This window comes from Microtus oregoni, unplaced genomic scaffold (genome assembly GCF_018167655.1).
Source record: "Microtus oregoni isolate MIOR12 unplaced genomic scaffold, Mior012 000004F_ref0000308, whole genome shotgun sequence".
NCBI lineage: Eukaryota > Metazoa > Chordata > Mammalia > Rodentia > Cricetidae > Microtus > Microtus oregoni.
In genome coordinates this window covers 45,005,627-45,030,025 of record NW_024543063.1, presented here as the reverse complement: position 1 = coordinate 45,030,025, position 24,399 = coordinate 45,005,627, and the positions used below count along the sequence as shown (strand labels likewise).

At 47.3% G+C, this 24,399-nt stretch overlaps 2 protein-coding genes across 5 annotated transcripts; both read right to left on the bottom strand.

Annotated features, from left to right (window-relative positions):
• Exosc6 (exosome component 6) lies at window positions 1–1,270 on the bottom strand. Its single transcript, XM_041650268.1, has one exon. The coding sequence runs from the start codon at window positions 1,201–1,203 to the stop codon at window positions 385–387; it is 819 nt and encodes a 272-aa protein (XP_041506202.1). The 5' UTR covers window positions 1,204–1,270; the 3' UTR covers window positions 1–384.
• Window positions 1,271–2,160: 890 nt separating this feature from the next.
• On the bottom strand, window positions 2,161–24,399 carry Aars1 (alanyl-tRNA synthetase 1). 4 transcript variants are annotated; one of them, XM_041650634.1, is made up of 22 exons: window positions 24,336–24,385; window positions 23,709–23,907; window positions 21,751–21,915; window positions 18,163–18,351; window positions 17,723–17,868; window positions 17,025–17,216; window positions 16,247–16,391; window positions 15,630–15,775; window positions 15,094–15,202; window positions 14,490–14,640; window positions 12,808–12,932; window positions 11,746–11,890; window positions 10,330–10,508; window positions 8,765–8,878; window positions 7,965–8,171; window positions 7,331–7,515; window positions 5,317–5,425; window positions 4,714–4,827; window positions 3,820–3,939; window positions 3,621–3,707; window positions 3,183–3,296; window positions 2,161–2,706 (listed from the first exon to the last, which is right to left on the bottom strand). In XM_041650634.1, exons 3-22 carry the CDS (start codon window positions 21,892–21,894, stop codon window positions 2,521–2,523), a joined length of 2,907 nt encoding a protein of 968 aa, XP_041506568.1. In that variant the 5' UTR covers window positions 21,895–21,915; window positions 23,709–23,907; window positions 24,336–24,385; the 3' UTR covers window positions 2,161–2,520. The 4 variants fall into 4 exon arrangements, with proteins under 4 accessions (XP_041506568.1, XP_041506569.1, XP_041506567.1 ...); XM_041650635.1 differs by lacking the exon at window positions 24,336–24,385 and adding an exon at window positions 24,021–24,306; XM_041650633.1 differs by lacking the exon at window positions 23,709–23,907 and having other exon boundaries at window positions 24,336–24,399.

Genomic DNA, 24,399 nt, shown 5'->3' with positions numbered 1-24,399 from the left:
TTCAGATATAAAAAAGTTTTTATGTTTAGTTCGGATAGTGAGAAGTCCCCTTGTTCATCCTCTCAAAAGATGTTTATCATAGACTGGAGCCAATGGCTGATCTGTACAGGGTCCATTCCTTGGAGGACCACACCCCCAGTTTCATTTACCAGGTAATCTAATCCAGTTTAAGTCGTTTCCAACTTGGGAGTAAGGCTTTCATGTTTTTGTTTTTTTTTCCAACTGGATAGTGGCCGCAAAAGCCCTTTAAACCGTTCCAACGCAGTTGTCCTTCAGTTCTATGCGCGCTACCTCCGCTCTCATTTCTCTGCCCTGCCAAGCCAAGAGCGCCGGAAGAGAAGGGCGACAGCAGTTGTCCGCATTCTTGTTGCTCAGGTTTTCCAATCAGGACGGGGCGGCGGCGCTCCTCCGGCGGGCAGCCCGCACCAAGCACTGCTGCAGCACTGGATAGAGGCGCTGGCAGCCTTCTAGGCCCAGGCGCACCGCATCAGTCCAACTCTCAGTCTGGCCGCCTTCCCCGCTGCCCAGCAACCCGGCCACTTGGTTGAGCACTGGCATGAGCGCCACCGTGAGGCCGGCGGCAGAGTGCTCCTCCTCGAGGCGCGTGGGGTCCAGCAGCCAAGTGGGCGAGGGTCCCGGCGTAAGGCTCAGGCCGCAGCCCACCACCAGATCGTACATCTCCACTCCCGCGTCGGCCAGGGCGAGCGCGGCGGCTGTGAGCGCCGCGGCCAGGGCAGAGCCGCCATCCTCCAGCAGCAGCGCGGACACCTCGAGCTGGGTGCGAGGGTAGCGCCCCAGGCGCACCGCAGGCTCCAGAGCCTCCTGCAGCGCCAGACCCAGCTCGCGCTCCTCGCCGCCGCCCTGGGGCGCGCGACGCCGGCGACCGGAGAAGGGCGCGCGGCGGAAGTCACAGAGCAGGCGGCCACGGAGGGCGGCCGGAGCCTCGCCGCCCGCTCCCGCAGGGCCACCGCCGCGCTCGCCGCCCTCGGCCTGGCGCGGGCCCGACACGGCGCACAACACCTTGGTGCCTCCCGCCTCCAGGTAGGCCGAGCCCTTGGCCTGGCTCAGCAGCCCGGCGCGCGCGTACACCGGTCGTAGCCGCGTCGGGTCGCGGGCAGCGGGAGTCTCGTCTTCGTCGGCCGCGTACAGCTGTGGCGGCTGGGACTCCTCCGGTCCGCGGATGCGGCGGTGGTCCCCCGGCATGGCGACTACCGGCGCACGAGCCACTTCCGCCGGCCGGGCCACCTTGCGCACCGGTTCTTCCGCCTACTTAAACATGCGCGCCGGCGCGAAGCCTATCGGGAGCGCTCCTGTGGCCGCCCCGCCACTTAGCGGCGTGGAGGAAGTACAGCTGGACTTGACCCGCGCTGGGACCTGGGCTGGGCTTTGTTTTTATGGATCTAACCTGTTAAGGCTATTCCTTGAATTTTGCTTTCAGAATGCATTACATAAACTTGCCCAAGTTAGGGACTTTTTGTTCACTCCTGTACTCAGTCCCCCGGCTGGCTTCAACACTTGTTTAATAAATCGATGGAACGAACTCTACACTGGATATATAGACACATGTATAAAATACATAAATGTATTAATGCATATAAAGATATATAGATATCTAGATAGATACATATATGAATATATACACATATGTATTTATATATACATATATAATTTTTCTAACACTGAGGAACTGCATAAGTAGGCAGTATCTACTACTGCTTCTAGACACTGTTGTTTATAGACTCAAATTGCATTTTAGGGCCAGGCCAAGGCCTTGAACCTAACTAGGTAAGAAGCAGGGACAGGACAGTTATTGAGACACCTCCATGCTTATATTTCCTGTATTAGTTGTCTGACCTCATATCAGCATCTTCAAAGGGAAGCAGAGAAGGGACATACATGGCCCAAGGCAGAGATTATTCCAAGAGACTGAGAAAGGTGCTTCTCCACTTAAGTAAGTCAGTGGAAATTTTCCCCTCAATTTCAGCCCATCCATCCATTTTGCCTCTGGCTCTGCTATCCTAGGGGCCACCCCTAAAGTTCAGGGGTCTAGGAATGTATTCTGTGAGAACTCAATCCGGAACAAGCTGGAACCGCAGCCAGCATTCTGCAGATACACAGGGAGCTAGGGTCCAACTCAGGAGAGAAAGTAGAATGCCTGCATCAAGTATTGCACATGGTCCTTTTTATTTTCTGCAGCAAAAAGGCTTCCTGCCTGCAGACCTGGAAGCCTCAGGTAGTCAGGCTCTAGACATGATCGTGACGATGTTAAATAGCATTCCTGGGGTAGTGATTCTACATAGATGTTGCCGACATTTATGGCTCAGAGCAATAACGGAAAGGGGCGATGAATCACGGGACAGTTCCGGGTATGTTCCAGTTACTGCTGGATTAGGACGGATGGGTGACTAAAAGGTCCCCAAACTCAAATGTCTTCTTGGCAGGAGGGCTTCTGGGTGGACTTCCGCATTCTGACACATCTGGTTGGTGGGGAAACGCTTCCGAGTGAGGGCTTCCCTCCCATCAGTTCTTCACATCTCCCAGGCGGAGCTGGGCAAAGGAAGTGGCCAGCTGCAATGCTTCCTGAAGGCAGCCCACGTTTTTGCCTGTGGCCTGGGCAGACATATCCTTGCCACCACCTTTACCATCCATCAGGACTGAGACCTGCTGTACCCACTCGCTGGCTTTTAGGCCCCGGTTGGCTGCATTCTAGAAGACAGGAAGGGGGAAATGGTAGTCAGAATAGGAGATGGGATTGAGGTGGGGAAGAGAGGAACAGCACAAGGAGGGGAACCATCAACACCCATTCGTATTGAGGCTACCAGAGGCCTAGATTGCTCTACAGGGAAGCAGCTATGGCCACTGTCAAGGTGAACAAAAAGCAATGCCAGGCGTTAGCTAGTAGTTACTACATCTACCAACAAGAAGGTCTGGAGTAAAAAGTACTGAAGGAAATGACAAATGGAAGAATAAGATCAGTAGTTTCTCATTAGGGGTGCGAGTGAGCATGCACGAGCACGCACACGTGCGCGCACACACACAGTCTTGGCAAATACGACGAAGAGCCCCTCTCTGACTTAGCTTCAGACAGTGCTTCCCTCTGCCTCCTGCACGCTGGGACTAAAGGCATGCACCATCACTGCGTGGCTGCAGGTTTTTAAAGTGAGGCCATAAGAAGTTCTGACCTGGGGAACCTGGCACAAGCACGTGATCTTGCCAGCCTCGTTGTCCACTGTGAACAGCATTGCAGATGTCTGAGGAGAGTGCGTCTTGAAAAGTTTCAAAGCTTCATTCAGGGCCTGAGGGGGAGAACTTCCTGTCAGGTCATGGCACCGGGGCAGGGAGCCCTACTTTATGGGAGTCTGTGGAACACAGCCCTCAGAGCAACACCCCATTTCCTTTGAAGAGCACATGCTGTCCCCAGGAGCCCACGCAGACCAGAGGCAGGACCCTGCCCAAACTCTCCCCTAGGGAGCTCCTCCTTCCTCAGGCTACCAGATCTTTCCAGGCTCTGCCTAACTTCAGTACTGAGCAGTGGGCCTCAGAGACACCAGTGGTCTGACTGGGAGGGAAAACACGAACAGCTGACAGGTAGGGCAGCCCTGGCCCTAGCTCCTGCTTGCCTTGGCTGAGGCCCCGCTCTCCATCTCCAAGATGACCAGGGGCTGGTTGGGGTTGCTGTCAATCAGCTGCTTTGTCTTCTCTAACACCTACAAGACCAGGAGAGAGGCTTAGGCCAAGAGCCCAGACTGGAAACCACGTAAGCCCTTCTCAGGAAAACCTTTGGGCTCTCTTCCAGCTGCCAACACTGCCAAGACTTACTCGCTTCTGGACATCGGCTTTGCTGGCACGGTCTAGGTCATCCATGACCTTCTTCAGGGATTTCAAAGTCTCTCGTTGTTCATCTTTCTGCCACTGGGGCATGACTGCAGTAGCCAAGGCCTGGAACCACAACACAAGTCTGTCCAGGTCAGGGCTACTAAGAAGTAGGGTGAAATTCCAGCCCATTCTACCCCACCCTCCTGTCTTTGAACTAAAGTTTTTCTTGGCCAATGTCTGAGAAAACAGAGAACCACAAATATATCTGTTGACTTTAAGACTCGTCCCTCTAGCCAGGCAGTGGTGGCACACGCCTTTAATCTCAGCACTCGGAGGCAGAGGCAGGTGGATCTCTGTGAGTTCGAGGCCAGCCTGGTCTAGAGAACGAGTTCCAAGCCTCCAAAGCTACACAGAGAAACCCTGTCTCAAAAAAACAAAAGCAACAACAAAACACTAGTCACTCTATCAATGTAGTAGTCATCACAGCGGGGCTGGAGAGAGAGTGGCATTATAAGGAGGGCTGACTTCTCAAGTTGAGCCCTGGCCCTTACCAGGCTATAAACATAGCCTGCAGACACCAGAAATAGGAGCCACTATCTACAAACAGTTCAAGGGCAGTGGTGACATCCTTTCTCAAACAACAACACAAACCCCAACACCCCACTTCCCCCACCCAGCATGTGGCTCATGTCTGCAGAGATGAGAAGGCCAGAGGATAGCTACAAATCTAAGGCTAGCCTGAGCCTAGTGTGTACGAGGCTAGTCTGGGCTACAGTGTAAGACCCTGGCTCAAAAAAGTACAAGTGAAAGAAGAGAAAGCTCAAGCATAGGGATGGTCTTACTTTTCAGGCCTGATAAGGAATGAACAGACCCTGAGCTGAGGGCGCCCATCCCTACCTCACCAAGGTCGGCAATCTCCCTCTGCACGTCCTTGTTGGGTGCAGTCTGGGCCTTCACTTTGGCTTCCAAGTCAGAGAGAGATTTCTTCAAGCTCTCGGCCTTCCTGAGGGCCTAGGAGAACAATCAGAGATGTAGACACCAGGGGTTTCTTTCCTTCAGAAAGCAAGTGCTCCGGCCACACACCCCTAGCCAGCAAAGGCTGCACTGTAACTCAGGTTCAAGGGTAACCAGGCACTCGTGAGCCGGAAGCCATTTCACATACGCAGCAGGAGAACTCTGACTTACCTTCCCACACATGGCTGTGCTGGGAGGGAGACGCAGAGTTTATGTGTTCTGCCTTCCATGATGCTATCTGTTTTGGCAAATTTCTATTATGATTTTGTATGTGATGAGCGTGTGAGCACATGGTCCATGTGTGGAGTCAGTTCTCTACACTTTACGTGGGTCATTGGCAACAAACTCAGGCTGTCCTCTGTGGCGAGCGCCATAAAGTACTGAGCCCAAGATGTAAAAGATTAAACAGCTGGAAATCCTGTGCGGGGAAGGGCGGGGATAGCTGTCACCTGACGGGCAGGGCCCACATGGCCTGACCTCACTCACCTTCTGGGCTTCAGCACCCGTGACAGCAACAATCCTCCGGATACCCTTAGCGATAGCTTCTTCAGTCACTATCACAAATGCTCCTGCGTGACTGGAATTCCGGAGATGCCTGAAAGGCAGACCATAAAGGCTGTGAAGAGGAGGGTGTCTGGAGCCTGGGTGAGACGCCTCCTCACTGTAAGTAATGCAATCTTTCACAGGAGGGAAAGGCCTTTTTTTCTTTTTTTGGAGACAGGATCTCACTGTGAAACCCTGGCTGGCCTCAAACTCAGAGATCTGCCTGTCTCTGTTTCACAAGACACTCACCACCACACCCCAGCGGCCTTCACTCTGAGGGGACCTTAGCGGCACAGGCCAGAAGCAAAGGCAAGTGAAGGAGCAGAAGGGAAACAAAGTTGGGCTGAGCCAGAAGCCAGGGCTTCAGGATGTTCAGCCCGAGGCTCAGTTTCCCCAAGTATCAAGGGACAGGTCTCAGGTTTCCCTCACAAGGCTGCTATGAAAACCAAGTGAGACAACATCAAAATGCTGACGTTCTTAATATCCAACCCAAATACTGTTAGGAGGTTACACATGACATTTTGATCTTTTGGTACAACATGGAATATATTTTAATATATGTAAAAATGCTCATTGGTTGAGAATATTGGAGGATTACTTTTAAAAATCTTTTTTAAAAACATTTTTTATTTTTTTTTAAATTATTTATTAAGCATACAGTATTCTGCCTGCCTGTATGCCTGCAGGTCAGAAGAGGGCCCAGACCCCATTACAGATGGTTGTGAGCCACCTTGTGGTTGCTGGGAATTGAACTCAGGACCTTTGGAAGAGCAGGCAATGCTCTTAACCTCTGAGCCATCTCTCCAGCCCTAAAAACATTTTTTAATGATTTATTTATTCTTATTTTATTTGCACTGGTGTTTTGCTTGTGTGTCCATCTGTATGAGGCTGTCAGGTCCCCTGTAACAGGAGTTAAAGATAACTGTGAACTGCCATTGGGGGCTGGGAATTGAAACCTGGTCCCCTGGAAGAGCAGTCAGTGCTCTTAACCTCTGAGCCATCTCTCCAGGCCTACTTTAAAAAATTTTAATACATTCTCTTAAAACAAATGGATCTAGAAATAGGTCCTACTCTCTAGTTGCTTGAAGAACTCAAAGTGTGCAGTCAGTCTTAGCTGAATTCTGAGAGGTTGGTACAAAGTCTTTGAAAGTCATTCTCTACGGTGTCATGTGTTTCAGAATAAGTAAGACTCACCTGAAGACCTAATTCCGCCAGACAGAGGCTGGAACTAGATCCCTTAGGTCCCCTTGCCCTCTGTATACCATAAAGCCTGAGGCTTACAGGAGGCTTTAACTGGGCTTAATCGGGCCCTTGAGAAGCTTCCCACTAGGCAAGGGTCTTTTGGGACCCAAGCTGGAAGATACAAGTGGTTCTCCTGAGTCAGCCGAGCCAGGTCTACCACATGGTCTGCTCAAAAGCTCTCAGACAATGGACTCAGTTTCCCTGCCCAGATGCTGCTCAAACTGGCAAAGGGAATCATAGACGCACAGGACTCGAATGAGCCAGGGCCAGAGCAGGAGCTCGGCGAGTACTCTAAAGTCTTGTGGGTCCCGAATGCCCCCCAGCTTCCCTTTGAGGCTGGGGACACGAACCAGCAATTTTAAGTATGTGCTCATCTCATGGGGGAAGCACCTTTCATTAGAAACCTAAGAAGTGCTAATGTCAGACACACCGAGGGGTCCGGCTGGACCAGCAGGCTATTAGGATTCTCAGGAATCTTATTTGACAAGTTCATTTCTGAGGACTTCGCGTTAACCTTAGAAACATGAGAGCCTGAGGCTCAACGGTAGAACACTTGTTTAGATCTGCAAAACCCTGAGTTCCATCCAGAGCACAGCAAAATAATAAGCAAACAAGCAAAGGAACATGGCCGTTGGCTAGTTTAGTTTCATATCCTCAAGGTGGGATGCTAAAAGCAGGTGAGCTCATCTGCTGCTGTTCCTACCAAGGTACTCACGTTCCTCCACAGAACTCAACAGAAGTAAGGGAGCCAGCAGGCCCAGAGGGGTCATCTAACAGCTCCGACACGGGGACCCCGATGGAGACGACTCGCACAGGGTCAGGATAGGTCTCATCAAACACAGCGCGAAGGCCCTGGATGGCTTTTGCTGCTGCCAGGGGACAGTCCTGGGTATAGACCGGCTGCCATAAAAAGAAGACAAGAGGGAAAAAGCTGGAATAGTCTCTGAAGGTGAGGAAGCAGCTGAGGAGAGAACACGGGCCTGTAACCCCACTGTGTCTGGCACACACCCTGAGCCTTCTGGAAAAAAAAAAAAATCTCATGCAAAACAAAGGAAGCCAGACAGTGATTTCTAACCTTTTTGTTAAACTGTGAGCCAAATCTGAAGTGACGACATTGTACTTAAGCACAAAAACACTGGCCACTTATGGAGGTGGGAGGTCAAAGGCCTCCCTCCACATGGCACGGTCACCACTGTTAACAGCGGTCTGAGAACCACTGCGTTCAGCATCTGTCTCTATGAACAAGCGAGGACATGGTACAACAGAGGGGGAACATCTGGGCTGCTGAGCCTCCACGACAGAAAGTGATGATGCAGGAAGACGGAGAACTCAGACTCAGAAGAACCTACCTTAGCTGCCTCTATCATGGCATTGGCAATCTCCTCAGCCTGCTTGATCTGTTGGGTCGACATGGCTCCCTTGGCAGTGAAGTCAAACCGAAGGCGGTCAGGAGCAACCAGTGAGCCTTTTTGGTCCGCTTCCCCAAGCACGGAACGCAAGGCAAAGTTCAGAATGTGTGTGGCTGTATGGTTGCTCATGACAGGTCTCCGCCGGGGCTGCAGAGGGCAAAGGAGGCTGCTAGAAATCTGTCCCCAGTACTAGGAAATCTGAGTTCAATACCTGGGACCATTTGGTAAGAACTGGCTCTTTCAGGTTGTCCATGACCTCCACATGTATGCTGTGGCATGCGCACACAGAGATAAAATAAATATACTTTAAAAAATATTAAAAATAGGCAGGTGTGGTGGCGCACACCTTTAATCCCAGCACTTGGGAGGCAGGAAGAGGCCAGCGTATCTCTGTGAGTTTGACGCCAGCCTGGTCTAAATAGTGAGTTACAGGACATCAAGGTTTCTATTGAGAGACCCACCTCAAAAACAAAACAAACAAAAAACCTCAAAATAAATTAAAAATAAACAAACAAAAATAAATATATAAAGTTAGGACCAAAGGAGGTAATATGATAACAATATCAAGTGGGGAGCTATGCGGGGTAGCACAAGCCCAAGATTCTACCACTGGGTGGGGGGAGCCTGAGGCAGTAGTGTGCCTGTAAGGCTAGCTTTAATTACGTAGTGTTCAAGAGACAGTCTCAAAACAGCTAAGTAAATAATTAAACATCACATATGAACCAGCACACGCAACTTACCTCGTCAATAAAAAGCCGGACGTGGTCCCCCACTTTCAGGTTTCCATAGATTGTTCCTATGTGCAGCACATACCCGCCCCGGACCTGAGCATTCTTCACTGTGAACTCAGTTTTCTGCAGAGTCAAGGACACCAATAGGCAAATATATCAATTCTCCTTTCAGGTACACATATATCCCTACCATTAGATACGCAAGTACACACACATCCCTACCATTAGATATGCATGTACACACACATCCCTACCATTAGATATGCATGTACACACACATCCCTACCATTAGATACCATGTACACACACATCCCTACCATTAGATACCATGTACTCCACATCCCTACCATTAGATACATACGCATGTACTCCACATCCCTACCATTAGATACGCATGTACTCCACATCCCTACCATTAGATATGCATGTACTCCACATCCCTATCATTAGATACGCATGTACTCCACAACCCTACCATTAGATATGCATGTACTCCACATCCTTACCATTAGATATGCATGTACTCCACATCCCTATCATTAGATACACATGTATACACACATCCCTACCATTAGATGATACATACTGCCCTTTAATGTACTGAATTCTTGACTTTAATCTTCCTGCCGTCTCACTCTCAAGCGTGAGGACTACAGGTACACAGCCCCACTCCCAGTGTTACACAGTGCTGGGATTGAACCAGAACCTTGTTCATGCCAAGTAAGAGCTCCACCAACTAAGCTACTTCCTCAGGGAACATGTTAAAATTCTCTAAAATGAATCCTATCCTATGGTAGGAATCAGCTGCCAAAGCAGACGAAGTGACTGTCTCATCTGGACCAAACACTAAGCAACCACATGGTGGCTCACAACCATCTGGAATGAGATCTGGCGCCCATATATGCAGGGAGAAGACTGTACATATAATAAATAAATCTTAAAAAAAAAAAAAGTGGTCTGTGCAAGGCTGAGGGAGAATTACTGGGAGTTCAAGGCTGACCTGAGCTATAAGTGTGAGACCCTGCCTCAAAAATCTAACCAAACAAGCCGGGGCAACAGTGGCGCAGCAACTGGGAGGCCGGAGGCAGGTGGATCCCTCTGCCTTCAAGGCCAGTCTGGTCTAGAGGGAGTTCAAGGACAGCCAGGACTGTTACACAGAGAAACCTTGTCTCCAAAAACCAAAGGCCAAAAGAAAAAAAAAAAAATCAAGCCAACAAACAAAACCAATCAACAAGTGAAAATAGAGAATCCTTATTATCCTTATTCACGAGGAAACATGTAGGAAGCAGTGTTAGCAGCATCCTGGCTGCAAGGTTCCCTGTGCAAGGTTCCCTGTGCAAGGTTCCCTGTGCAAGGTTCCCTGTGCAAGGTTCCCTGTGCAAGGTTCCCTATACAAGGGTACCTAAGGACTGAGACAGCCACAGGTCTAAGAAGCAGCTCTCACCAGGTGATAGTGGCACATGCCTTAATCAGAGAAAATCAGCTCCCCAGAGCCAGAGTATGAAGGAGCAAAAGAGGCCGCCCAGCCCCACGTCTGGCCTTCCACAGCTAACAAGGAGGAAGTATGGCCTTACATCCTCACTGCTGTCATCAACCTTCACCAAGTAGCCTTCATCGTAGATCTGCCCTCCTTGTTCGGCATAGAAGCAGGTCTTGTCCAGCACCACTCCGCACTCCTGGCCAGTGACCACCTCTTCCACAAACATCTTTTCCCTACGCAGAGCGAGCACAGTAGCTACTGTGCACTCAAACTCTGCTCATAGACAGAAACAGGGGAAGACAGGTCAGTGACTATTATATTTCTTATATAATACTTACTATTGTTCCTGGGCCGAGATGAACCCAGCCGCTCACAGGTTACACAGGCACCCCACTACTGAGTCATCACCCCCGGCCCAATTCACATATTCTTTTGTGGTTGTTTTGGAGACAGGGTTTTAATATGCAGTCCTTGCTGGCCTGGAATTCTCTATATAGACCAAGATGACCTCCAATTCACTGAGATCCACCTGCCTCTGCATCCTGGGTGTTGGGATTAAAAGTAACACCATACCTGGCTCCAATCACACATTCTTAGTTAACTTGTAATAAATTCTATTTTCAGCATTAGGTCCTAATTGCCTAATTTTATTTTGAAAGCCAGCCCATTAGACTTTATAAAATAATTAACACACTGATTTCCCACCATGATCAATACTCAGTAGGCTGACTAACTGTTCCAGTTTCTAAAACCCAGGGGTTTCCTAGGGTACAGGCTTTTCCGTGTTAATACTGAGGAGTATCTGAACAAACTGGACAGTTGGTCACCCTGTATCTTAGACATATGGAATTGGTAAATCTGATTGTGCCTCATACAGTTGTGATAGTCTAGTTCAAACTCTCTCTCTCTCTCTCTCTCTCTCTCTCTCTCTCTCTCTCTCTCAGACACACACAAAGCTAATGGACTTGGGTTGGGCATGGTGGCACACACCTTTAATCCCAGCACTTAGGAGGCTAAAACAAGTAGATTCCTGTTGAGTTCAAGGCCAGCTGGTCTACATAGGAAGTTCTAGAGTAGCCAGGGCTACACAGTGGGACCCTGTCTCAAACACAGTAGACTAAAGCAAACAGCCTCAGTATGTAGTCTTTGATAAAAGATCTCTGCCAGGGCCACGGAGTGCATTCTCATACTGTTTATTTAGATTCTTTACATTTGTATTATGCCTGTGCAGAATTCAGCAGCCACTGTGATTGTCAAGGCCAACTGCTTTTTCTGTAAGGTGCTACAATTAAGGGAAATTGGTTTAATTGTAGTTAGAACCTCCCTGTGATTTTTTTTAAAAAACAATTTTCTGTGACTATATTTCAAAACAGTTAAGGAAAGCACCAGCCGAGGATGCCTGCGAGAACAGAGGTACACAGTCTGAGCACCAGGCACCTTGAGACCAATCTCCTCAAACTCCCCAGATGAAAAGGTGGGCAGCATGGAAGCAGAAGGAGCATCAACATACCGTAGCTACCATTGGAGTCTGAACGGTAGTTGTACTTTGGAGAATCGTCTGTGGCCTCCAAACCCTTTGCCCGGAGCTCTTCAATAGCATAAATGTCCAGCATGATGAGGTCTTCTCCACCCGCCCCCTTGCCCTGTGACTTCAGCTGTCAAAACAACAACAACAACAAAAAGCCTTAGTTACCTCAATGTAGAAGAAAAGAGAACTGAAACTTGCCAAACTATGGCCAAGGAAAAACTAAAGAATAGAGTTCTTTAATCTTAGCACCACTGCCATTTCAGGACATGATCAGCCTTTGTTTTGGGGCCTGTCCTCTTGCATGGCAGGACACTAAGCAGCATGTCTAGGCTCTACCAAAAAGATGATGGGAGCATCCCTCCCTAGTTGTGCAAACTAAAAATGCCTTTAACCCATTATTGCCAAATGCCCCAGGTCGGATGAGAGCCACGGTATGAGGAAAGAAGGCAAAATGATTGGTACCAAAGTAGGGCTTAGCCGGGCGATGGTGGCGCACGCCTTTAATCCCAGCACTTGGGAGGCAGAGGCAGGTGGATCTCTGTGAGTTCGAGACCAGCCTGGTCTACAGAGCTAGTTCTAGGACAGGCTCCAAAGCCACAGAGAAACCCTGTCTCGAAAAACAAAAACAAACAAACAAACAAAAACAAAAACAAAACAAAACAAAACAAAACAGGGCTTGCCCTCCCTGCCAACATTACACAGTCTTCTCTTTTTGGTGCTGGTGGTAATAAACATAGAGGCCATTTCTCAAAAAAGAAAAATGGCCAGGCAGTAGTGGCGTACGCCATTAGTCCCAGCACTTGGGAGGTAAAGGCAGGTAGATCTCCAAGATCAAGCCCAGCCTGATCTATAGAGTGAGTTCCAGGACAGTGAGGACTGTTACACAGGAAACCATTTTGGAAAAAAAAAAAAAGGAAGGCAGGAAGGCAGGAAGGAAGGAAGGGAGGAAGGGAGGAAAGAAGGAAGACAAGCAGTCCTGAGGGCGGAAGTGAGATAGGGAGCTGGGAAGACAGGCGCTCAGCAATCACTCTCCACATTCCCTACCTGGGCCAGCTTCCTCTCTTCTTCAAAGCCATCCATATCCACCACGAGGCCTTTCTCCTCAGCAATCAATCCAGTGAGGTCCACCGGGAACCCGTAAGTGTCATAGAGGAGCCAAGCAGTGTCTCCTACAGAGTACAAAGGAATCGCGTCAAAATGGCACGGACAAACCCTTCCTCTCCCACGCCAAGCCCTCCCAGGAGGCTGCTGAGAGTGACAGAGTGAGCAGAGTTAAGGCAAGCCAAATCTTTCAGGACTGTGCAGAAGGCAAATTGCTATTTCTTGATCTGAGCGTTATGAATGAGATCGACAATCATTCCCTTTAAACATTATACACTTCAATGCAAAGAAAATAACCAGAACTGGAGAGATGGCTCAGATGTTGCTCTTGCAGAGGACTGGCACAACACCCATGGCGGCTACTCACACCCACCTATTAACTCTAGTTCCCACTGGGTCCAGTGCCCCCTTTTCTCCTCTATGGGCACTGCAATCACATGCCAAACCCACACTCAAACACACATACGTATATACATATAATTAAAAGTTTTTAAAAAATCATGGGGGAAAAAAGCCCTTAGGGCTCAGTGGTTAAGAGCATTGCCTGCTCTTCCAAAGGTCCTGAGTTCAATTCCCAGCAACCACATGGTGGCTCACAACCATCTGTAATGAGGTCTGGTGCCCTCTTCTGGCCTGCAGGCATACACGCAGACGGGATATTGTATACATAATAAATAAATTTTTTTTTTTAAAAAAACAAAAGCCTTTAAAATTATTTTTCTCAGCCAGCAGTGACAGTGCACGCCTTTGATCCCAGTACTCAGGAGGCAGAGGCATCTCTGTGAGTTCCAGAACAGCCAGGCTACACGGAGAAACACTGTTTCAAAAAAAAAAAAAAAAAAAAAGAAAGAAAGAAAGAAAGAAAGAAAAACAAAACAAATTAAAAGTTGTCGGGCGGTGGTGGCGCAAGCCCTTAATCCCAGCACTTGGGAGGCAGAGGCAGGTGGATCTCTGTGAGTTCGAGACCAGCCTGGTCTACAAGAGCTAGTTCCAGGACAGGCTCCAAAGCCACAGAGAAACCTTGTCTCGAAAAACCAAAACCAAAACCAAAAAAACAAAACAAATAAAAGTTAATTTGGTTGGCTGGTGTACACCAAATGTTATTTTTATAAGCGGACATAAATACCTGTTTGGCACTCAGGAGGCAGATGCAGGTGTCTCTCTAAGTCTGAGGCCAGCTTAGTCTATAGAGCGAGTGTGTGGGCTACACAGAGAACCCTTGTCTTGCAAAACCAACCAAACAAACAAAGCAAAAAACCACACTTATTTGTGATCTCATGCAAATAGAGGAAAATCCTGCTGTGTGTTAGACACACAACAAAATTGTTAATATTTTTCTTGGTGAGATAGTATTTCATTATGTAGCACAGACTTGATCTTGTGATCCTCCTGCCTCAGTACACAGTGATTTAAGGGGCCGTAGTGCCAACTCCTAACAGTGTTGTTTTGCCTCTGAGAAATGCACATGGAAAAGGTGTTCACTGTTCACTTTTGTATTGTTTGTATACTTCTGCTCTCTTAAGTCTTTCTTTACAAAGGCAGCTTAATTAAAGAACTTTCAACCTTGGCAGAGGTTGGATTTCCGGTGCGGTGCGTGGTGGAGAAAAGTGAAAGCTGGGGCTCACCAGGAATGGTCTTGCAGTCTCCTAAGCTCTGAATTTTTCGGTCCAGGATGCGCCGCCCTCTGCTGAGTGTCTTGAGAAACTGTACCTCTTCTTCATTAATGATGTCCTTCACCATGTCTGGGTCCTTCTTCAGCTCAGGAAATGCATCTCCCTGACAAAAGAGGTTCAATGAGGCCGGAGACTATTCTATGACACAGTCCCTTCTATTTTGAGATGGGAAATCACTATGTATATAACCCTGGCTGACCTATAACTTGCAATGTAGATCAGGTTGGCCCCAAACTCACCTGTCTCTGCCTCCTTCCCAAGTGCTGGAATCAAAGGCGTGCACTACCATACCTGACATCCAAGTCTTAAAATACCCATTAACAGGGCTGGAGAGATGGCCCAGTGGTTAAGAGCACTGGCTGCTCTTCCAGAGGACCTGAGTTCAATTCCCAGCACATAGTAGCTCACAACTATCTCTAGTGGGATCTGATGCCCTCTTCTGGCATTAAGGGGTACATGCAGATAGAGCATTCATACATAAATACATCTTTAAAAAGCACATCCATTAACAGTACGTTACCACCCATCAGATGACTCTTAGACTTTCTCCACGTACCAAGGACTGCACGACAACATCGACTAACGTGGCAAAGAAACCCCTGCTGGCGTTCAGTTTCTCATGGGAGTATCGAACAGCTCTGCGCAGAATCCGCCTCAGCACGTACCTGTGAGAAGCATACCTTAGTATCCGCTAGGAAACATCCCCAGCTGAGGGCTCCATGGTAGCTCCTTCAGAACTCTACGCCAAGCAGAGCAACATGAACTTCTGTCCCCCTCTACTCTTGCAGAATTTCTGTTTGACTACCAAGACAAAACCAGACTGGTGTATGAGATCCTAGGCCAGCTTGTCAGGAATGCAGTTTCCTGGGGCGAGCCAAAATCCTGTCTGACACCCTTAATGCCAGTCTCCCCTCAGTACTTAGTAGAAACTGTTAAATTAAAACTCCCGTTATCTCTTAAAAAAAAGGAGGGGGGAGAGGATCCCTCTACCTACCCAAAAGACAACAACAAAACAATAATAAATATAGTATTAAACCCCACAGTCAGAAAACTCATGCTATCAGTCCAAACCCTGCCCAGAGTGTGACTCACCCCCGTCCTGTGTTATCAGGCCGGCCACCATCGGCCAGTGCCACAGTGATGGTCCGAGCATGGTCGGCCAGAACCCTGTAGGCCATGTCAATTCCGTCAGCATCCTCAGCACCAACTTTCCCAGTGTACGGCCGGGCACCTGTACCCTACAGATAAACAGCAGAAGAGGCCGATGAGACATAGTCCTGCTGGTGCTGCCGGTCCTAAGCAGGGTCCTAGAGGGCGAGGGGTCTAGGAAAGGATGACGGTCTTTGTTTCTCTGTGTAACAATCCTGGTTGTCCTGGAACTAACTATGATCCACCTGCCTCTGCCTCCCGAGTGCTGGGATTAAAGGCTGTGCCACCACCGCCCATCAAGGATGACTATCTGCCACATCCCACAACTCCAAGAAAGTGATAGTGGAGAAGCCAAAAGCATCAAGCCAGGCCCTAACCCCAACAAATAGCATAGCATTCGCTTATTCAGAGAAGGGCATGCTAACAATAATGAAGTCGGCAGACGGTAACAAGTACTTTGGGCTGTCAAAGCATACGGCCACTCATCTATGATGGCAGTGCTTATTAAAGTCCGTCCTACAAGCCTCCAGAGGTGCCCACGCTCACAACAGGCTCAGTACCTTTTGAATGGCTTCAAAGTACGGAACGAAAAGGTCAGTGTCATAGTTGGACATCTTGTTCTGCAGCACAGACACCAGTCTCTCGAGGCCCATTCCGGTGTCGATGCTTTTCTTGGGAAGAGGTTTCAGAAGGCCATCAGCTTCCCTGTAGGATACAGAGAGGAAGTTGAAGCAGAGACCCAGGCTGCTACCTCTCTGGGCCCTGTTGGTTAAAAGTCACTTAGCAATGTTTCAAAGTTATTCCTAGTCACTATTTGCCCTTGTCTGGTTCCGAAGAGAGGGGTAGATACGTATTCAGCACCCTTGTCTTATTTGTTATTTTTGGGGGACTGGCAGTGGTGTTGAGATGGAGTCTCTCTACATGGCCCTGGCTGTCCTGGACTTCACTATGTAGATCAGGCTAGCTTTGAATTCATAGAGATCCTCCTGCCTCTGCCCCCTGAATGCTGGGATTAAAGGTGTGCACCACCGTGCCCAGCTCCTTATTCTTAAATAGAAGGCAAATGACTCAGGAAGGTGTTATACGAGATAATATTAGTTTTTCAAACAGGTACACCCTGCTGTAGGGATCAGAACAGAAACCTGACAACATAATTTAAAGAAGGTCACATGATCCCAGGAGCATCTGAAGCCAGCACCAGGGCTGCTCACCGTCTCAAAAAATAAAGATCCCAAACAACCTTCAGCCATGAATTCAGCTGTGCAGCTGATTTCTTTTTCTCGGCTTGGTTATAGAAGAAGAACCGCTGTCAGCAGGAGGGAGCAGGGCCCGCACTACCTGTTATACTGGATAAACACAAGGTTCCAGATCTCCAGCACATTGGGGTCATCCTGGTTGACGAGGTGTGCAGCATCTCGACCCCCAATTCGGTCATAGTGGATCTCGCTGCAGGGACCACAAGGGCCTGTGTCACCCATCTCCCAGAAGTTGTCCTTCATGTTGCCAGGGAGGATTCTGGCATCATCCAGTCTGCACAGAGCAAGAAAGAAAAACCGATTTGACACCATCAACAAGAATCTTTCCAAGACTTCTGCCACACAATGGATCCCTATGATTTCTTAGAAAGAAGTCTCCTTTTCTGGCAATTACTACCATTAAGCCTAAATTCAAAACCTACTAAAGCAGAATATAATTCCTCACAATGCTACAATTATAACCCAATAAAAATGTAAAGATACAGATAAAGTCTAGAAAATATATAATAAAATATTTACTTTGAATATGAATATAATCTAAGCAAATGTTTCTTTTCTTTTTTTATAAAAGACAGGGTCTCACAACATAGGCCTGGCTGGCATGAACCAGGCTATTAAATATTCTAATATTGAATTAAATTTTTTTCTTTAAAAATGTATGTATATGTGGGGTATGTCTATGTGAATACAGGTCCCTCAGAGGCCAGAGGTGTGAGATCCCGTAGGGATGCTTGTCGTGAGTCGCTCCCAACTACTGAACCACCTCTTCAGCCCCCTCACCCTAAATTTTGCCAAATCTGTTTGCACTCCAGATCTGGCTCTAGGCCGGCTGCTTCATCTCCACCAAAGTAAGTAACATAGAGTCTTTCCACTGGAATACCAAACTCCTGGGTGAGAAGTTCCAGGGCCATCTTACACGCCAATTCCTACAAAAAGAAAGATACAGAAAATGGATTCAAAACCACAGTATCTTCATTATAAACTACAAAGATTCAACTTATATAGGAAATAGAAACTAAAACCATCAAATGATAAAAGTTTTCTAGGGAGTCTTAGAATTATTAAATGTACTTTATTCATTCCTGAATCTTCTAAACGTTGTTTCATCTTTTAAAACAATAAAAATGAATAACTCAGTCCCTTTTTTAACATGAGGAAATTAGCCTCGTGTTAAAAAATTAAAACAAAACAGAAATTTAAGTCACCAATATTGAGCTTACCTTGAAATAATCTCCAAAAGACCAGGAGCCCAGCATCTCAAAGAAGGTGTGATGGTAGACATCTTTGCCCACGTCATCCAAGTCATTGTGTTTGCCCCCAGCCCGGATGCACTTCTGGGTATTGGCAGCTCTGCTCAGCTTTGCCATAGGGTGAGATGGGTCAATTGTGTTTAGGAAGATGGGTTTGAACTAAAAAAGAGAATGGAACAGTCTACCCTTTAAAGGCCTGCAGGATGTCAAATGTCTATCACCTGGTGGGAAGGGGGACACACAAACTGCCCTTTGGATTTTGTGAGCCTGGACACTTAAGAAGCAGGAATATGGTAGAACCAAGGTAAAGACCACCAATCTTGGAGCAGCTTCTCCCTGGACCTAATTCCCAAAAGGTCTCGACCACTGCTAGTAATACCTCCTGCACAGGGGAAGCCCCACCACATCTGAAAGCTGAAAGCGAATATGTGAAACCATCTGTAACCATTGTGATGTCCAGGTCTCGCTCACTTCAGTGGGTCTCAACCTTCCTAACGCTGCAATCTTTTAATTCAGTTCTTCATATTGTAGTGACCCCAACCATAAAAATTATAAAATCCCTAACTGTAACTTTGCCATAGCTATGAATCAGGATATCTGATATGCAACCTCCACAACAAGGGGGGTCATAACCCATAGGTTGAGAACTACTATCTTAGATCATCCTTCTAGAAGAACTCGTGTAACAAAGGGATGTGCTCACTTGGGCGTAAGGGTGACAAGAAAAACACTGAAACCGATTAGAGAAGTGTAACCCCCACTAGCTGAGATGAATTGGACACATAGTTGATATGTCCCTGTTCTGGGGATTTATCCATTCACACTTCGATGCGTCACTGCTAGTCACACAGCTTTGTGTTATTGTTCTCACCAGGCCTGTGGAAGTTGATGTTTTCCAACTTGGAAACCAGTAGCTACTTGTGACTATGACAAATTAATTAAGATTAAATGGGGGGGGGGCTGGAGAGATGGCTCAGAGGTTAAGAGCACTGCCTGCTCTTCCAAAGGTCCTGAGTTCAATTCCCAGCAACCACATGGTGGCTCACAACCATCTGCAATGGGGTCTGGTGCCCTCTTCTGGCCTGCAGGCATACACACAGACAGAATATTGTATACATAATAAATAAATAAATATTTACAAAAAAAAAAAAAGATTAAATAGGGGGGCCAGAGAGAGGGCTCAGTACTCAGTATTTAGGAGCTCTTGCTGTTCTTGCGGAGGACCCAGGTTCAGTTCTCAGCACCCACATAGTAGCTCACAATTATCTATTAACTCCATATAGTGGAATTCAACACCTCTTTTGGCATCTGTGGGCACGGCATATACAAGGAGTGTATAAATATGTACGAGTGGCTGGTGGTGGCGCACGCCTTTAATCCCAGCACTCGGGAGGCAGAGACAAGCGGATCTTAGTGAATTCAAGACCAGCCTGGTCTACAAAGCAAGTTCCAAAACAGTCAGGACTGAGAAACCCTGTCTTGAAAAATGGTGTGTGTGGGGGGGAAGTATAGTAACATGCATACACATAAAACAAAAATAAATTAATCTTTAAATAAATATTTTAAGAGGTTGAAGAGATGGCTCAGGGGTTAAGAGCACTTGCTGTTCTTGCAGAGGACCCAGGTTCTTTTTCTTTTTCTTTGGGGTGGGGGGGCTTTCAAGGCAGAGTTTCTCTGTGTTGCTGTGGAGCCTGACCTGGAACTAGCTCTTGTAGACCAGGCTAGCCTTGAACTCACAGGACCCAGGTTCAATTCTTAGCACACACATGATGACTCAACCATCTGAAATTCCAGTTCCAGGAGCTTTGACACCCTCTTCTGGCAGACACACATGTCGAATGCAAAATACTCATACATATAAAAGAAAATAAACACTTAAAAAAAAAAGTTTTCTAGTGCCAGGTGTGGTGGTATATGTCTTTAATCCCAATTCTTGGGAGGCAGAAGCAGGCAGATCTTTGTGAGTTCTAGGTCAATTTGATCTAAACAGTGAGTTCCAGAACAGTCAAAACTATAATAGAGACACTGTTTCAAAAACTAAAAAAATAAACAAGCAAACAAAAAACAAAAGCAGCTGTAGTAGCATAGACCTTTAATCCCAGCACTTGGACGATGCAAACAGGCAGATCTCTGAGGTCCAGGGCCAGGTGCTCACACATACACATAAGAGGGCTGGAGGATAGAGAGCACTTGCTTGCTGATCATACCTTGAAGCCCCAGGTTCAATCCCCAGTAAGAAAGGAAAGAAAAGAAAACATTCTATCAGCGTTTTGTCTGCATATATATATCTGTGTATCGTATGTGTGCCTAGTGCCCAAAGAGCTGGAAGAGGGCACTGGATTCCTAGAAATGAAGTTACAGATAGTTGGGAGACACCATGTGGATGCTGGGAATTGAACCTGGGTCCTCTGGACAAGCAGTCAGTGCTCTTAAGTGCTGAACCATCTCTGCAGCCCCCAAAACTTCAATAAAAATAGATTTTTTTCTTCCTCTCAGAGACAATGAAAAGATGAAAAAAAATCTTAAAACAATTTCCCTTGGACACCAGCTTACAGGGATGTAGCCACGTACTTCAGTCCCACTTTCTCAATTGCTCAGTAAAGTAGGGATTTCCTTTTCCTCTTCCGATCTCTGCTTTAAGCAGGCTTTCTCAGCTACTTTGGACTTCCTTACTCTCTCTCTGTCTGCCACATGGCTGGCTGACCACCAGGACACAGCAGCTTAACACAAACAGCATGGCCTTTTACTCCCCCTTCTCCTCTAGGCAACTGCTACAGATTTACAGCCTGCCTCTTCTGGGGTTCTTTTTGAAATGCTGAGAAAAATTGTCCTTGAGCTCCAATAATTAATAATAATAATAATTTTCTTGTGATTTAAATCCTTTGAGACTGGGTCTTGCTGTGTAGTCTAGTTTAACCTCAAATTCTTTTAAATTCTTTCTTTCTTTCTTTGGAGGCAAGAACTCTCTCTTACGTAGCCCTGGCTGTCCTAGAACTCACTATGGCCTCAAGCAAAGAACCACCTGCCTCTGCCTCTTAACTGCTGGGATTAAAGCAGTGCATTTCCACACACAGCCTATCAAATTCTTGATCTCAAATGCTATAAAAATAATCTCTTCAGGACTCATTAAAAAATGAACTTATTAAAAAAAAAAGAACTTATTGACCAGGCGGTGGTGGTGCATGCCTTTAATTCCAGCACTTGGGAGGCAGAGATAGGCGGATCTCTGTGAGTTTGAGGCTAGCCTGGTCTACAAGAGCTAGTTCCAGTTCAGGCCCAAAACTACAGAGAAAGCGTCTTGGAAAAAAAAGAAAAAAAAAAAAAACAAAAATTTATTGGACGGGCGTTGGAGCCACCTTCTCAACCCTCTTCCATCTAATCATAACCCACAAGCAGCACTGTTATCATTCTTCAGAAACCAGGCTCACCAAGAGAAGCCACACAGGTCCACCTGGTAAGTGACAGGACCCGAATTCTGGCTGGCCCCAAGAGCTGGCCTTTAACTGCTGCTCTGCTGCCTTCTGTCAGCCAGTCAGTCCGAAAGAATGACATCCTTACCTGGTTCATGCCTGCGTTGGCGAAGAGCAAGGTGGGATCATCCAATGGGATGGTAGCAGAAGAGTGAACATAGGTGTGCTCATTTTGTTTGAAGAAATTGATAAACCGCTCTCGGATCTCTCTTGCTGTTAGCGTGGACTCCATCTTGAAAGTAACCTCAGGGAACTAATCAAAAAAGAAAGAAAGAAAGGAAGGAAGGAAGGAAGAAAGAAAGAAAGAAAGATGGGAATTTAGGGGAAGTAAAACTAAAAGTAGGCATTACACAAGACTCCTGGCATCTCAAGCCAAGTCAAAGATTGGCAATGGTTAGCTTTTTTGATTCTAAAATCTGTGTGTTGCAATGTCCCAGGGTATAGTCACTATCAAAGAAAGATTTTGCTGAACCAGCAGAGTGACCCTGGCCATTCTACACCTGCCAACCTCAACAGACATCAAGGAGAGCAGGTGACTTACTCACATTTTCATCCACTATACAAAATACGCACTGAGCATCCACTGCCAGGAATCAGAAAGGAAAAATGGACCTCATGAGGCAAGGAGAGGCTCAAGAGACCTGGATTCTGATCTGAATCCTCGAGGGGTCACTTCAACAAAAGGAGGAGTCTGTATCTACCGGCCTCTCATAATCTTTCAAACTCTCTCTCTGTTAACCTGCCTCCCGAGGGTTGTACACGGTTCCAGATCCCCTACCAGAGCAGCTAGGTTTGGACTGACACTTTCGTGGCAATGGCAGTGAGCTCAAGGACAAGCCTATCTGTGCCACAGGCTACCTTAAAGTATCAAGGATGTACCAACCTCTGGGCTGGAGAGATGGCTCAGTGATTAAGAGCACTGGCTGCTCTTCAAGAAGACCTGGGATCAATTCCCAGCAACCACATGGCAGCTCACCACTGTCTGTAACTCCATTTCCAAGGGGTCTGAAACTCTCATGCCAATGTACATAATAAAATTTGTGTGTGTGTGTACATACGTATATATATATATATACACACATATATAATACATTAAAATTATATACATATTATATATAAAATGTTCCAAAATCTATGTAGCCTGAAATCTCTAGAACATTAGCTGGGAAAGGGCTAAGAACTGGGGGTAAAGGTCAGTGGTCGAGCATGCATTATTTCAAAATGAGCATGCTACAGAGGAAAAGCCGACCGAATAAGCCCAGGGACTCAGAAGGGAGGCAAGTTGAAAAAGGCAACTTTGCAGCTTCATTGCCTTTATGTATGTATCATAGTGTCATGGGGTGACAGGCTTTGGTGAGTGTACCAATCACGTTCAGTGCTGTAATGTCATGAACTGGTTGTCCAGAAAAGCAAGAACTCTCTCATTCATATTATCTAAAAGACTCTAGGATTCTAGACCCAGATCTAACATTAGTTTAGAGTTTAGTCCCTGAATCGAACAGGATTTGTGAGGATGAAAAACTAATGAAATGGATACTGTTACATCAATAAGCATAGGGCTTAAAGATATCCACACAGGACAAGACATGCTGACCCAGGCACCCACAACTCGAACTGATTTACAACTCAACTTCGCATTCTGACAGAAGCCCCAAAGGGGCAAAAAAATGGTTAAAAAAAAAAAAAAAAGCTGAGTGAAAAAAAAAAAACCGACTAGTATTCCCTGGGTCTTGCTGGTGTTTATAAGCAGTCAAGGCTAAGGTTTTTCAGAAACCTTGCCACATCGCGTTCTTTTTCACCCCTCCTCCACACGCCTCTCTCAACAATGGGCGCAAAAATGAATTTCCCTTTATAAGACATAATTGTTAAAGAGAAAGTTACATTCCAAAGAACACATGTTTTCCCGTCTTTGCCTATTCATTCAACGTATTGACATGTATGCTGTAAACCAGGATGGAAAGGCAGTCAGTGGGTCCAAAGGGAGACCACTATATACAGAAATAACAAGTGTTAACTAGGATCTAATATGTTGGTTATTGGCCTTACAGAGACTGAAGACTGTTCAATGCTGTGTCGTCAGTCAGACAAAAAGCCCAGCGCTCAGGAGGCTGAGGAAGGGAAACCGGTGCCTTAGGTCTGTGATACCAGCACTCAAAAGGCGGAGGCTGGAGAACTGCCGCGAGTTCAAGGCCAGCCCGGGCAAACAGGGCTGAGTTCAGGCCCGTCTGGGATAAGGTGTAAGAACCTAAAAAGAATGAACGGAGATGTCTTTCAGCGGGACTTTAATCAGCTGGATCACCCCGGTCCTTAGGCCTGCACTCCCAACCCCCTAAGGGATTAAAATCAGAGGAGACAAACCCTTAGCTCTGGGTGGTAACCTGACAGCAACCGCGATCTTCCCAAGGTCTTGGTCCTCGGCAAGTCACCCGAGGCCGCACCACTTTCAGCGCTCCCAGAGAACAGCGAAAGCTACTCTTAGTCCATGCTCCTGCCGAGCCTGGGGCTCGGTTCCAGCCGCTCCCCGGGCCAGGGGCGGGACGACCCGGCAGCCTGCTGCGGCAGACCCTCCCCCCTCCGAGCGCCGGCTCTTCTCTCAGAGCTCTCCAGACCCTCGACCTTTTCCCCAGGGTCCGGGTCCTCGCCCGGAGACCACCGCCAGATGCCCCCAGTTACCTGCTCCCTCTGATGCGCAGACACACAGCTATTCCCACCCGCCGCAACCGGCGCCAGACTCATA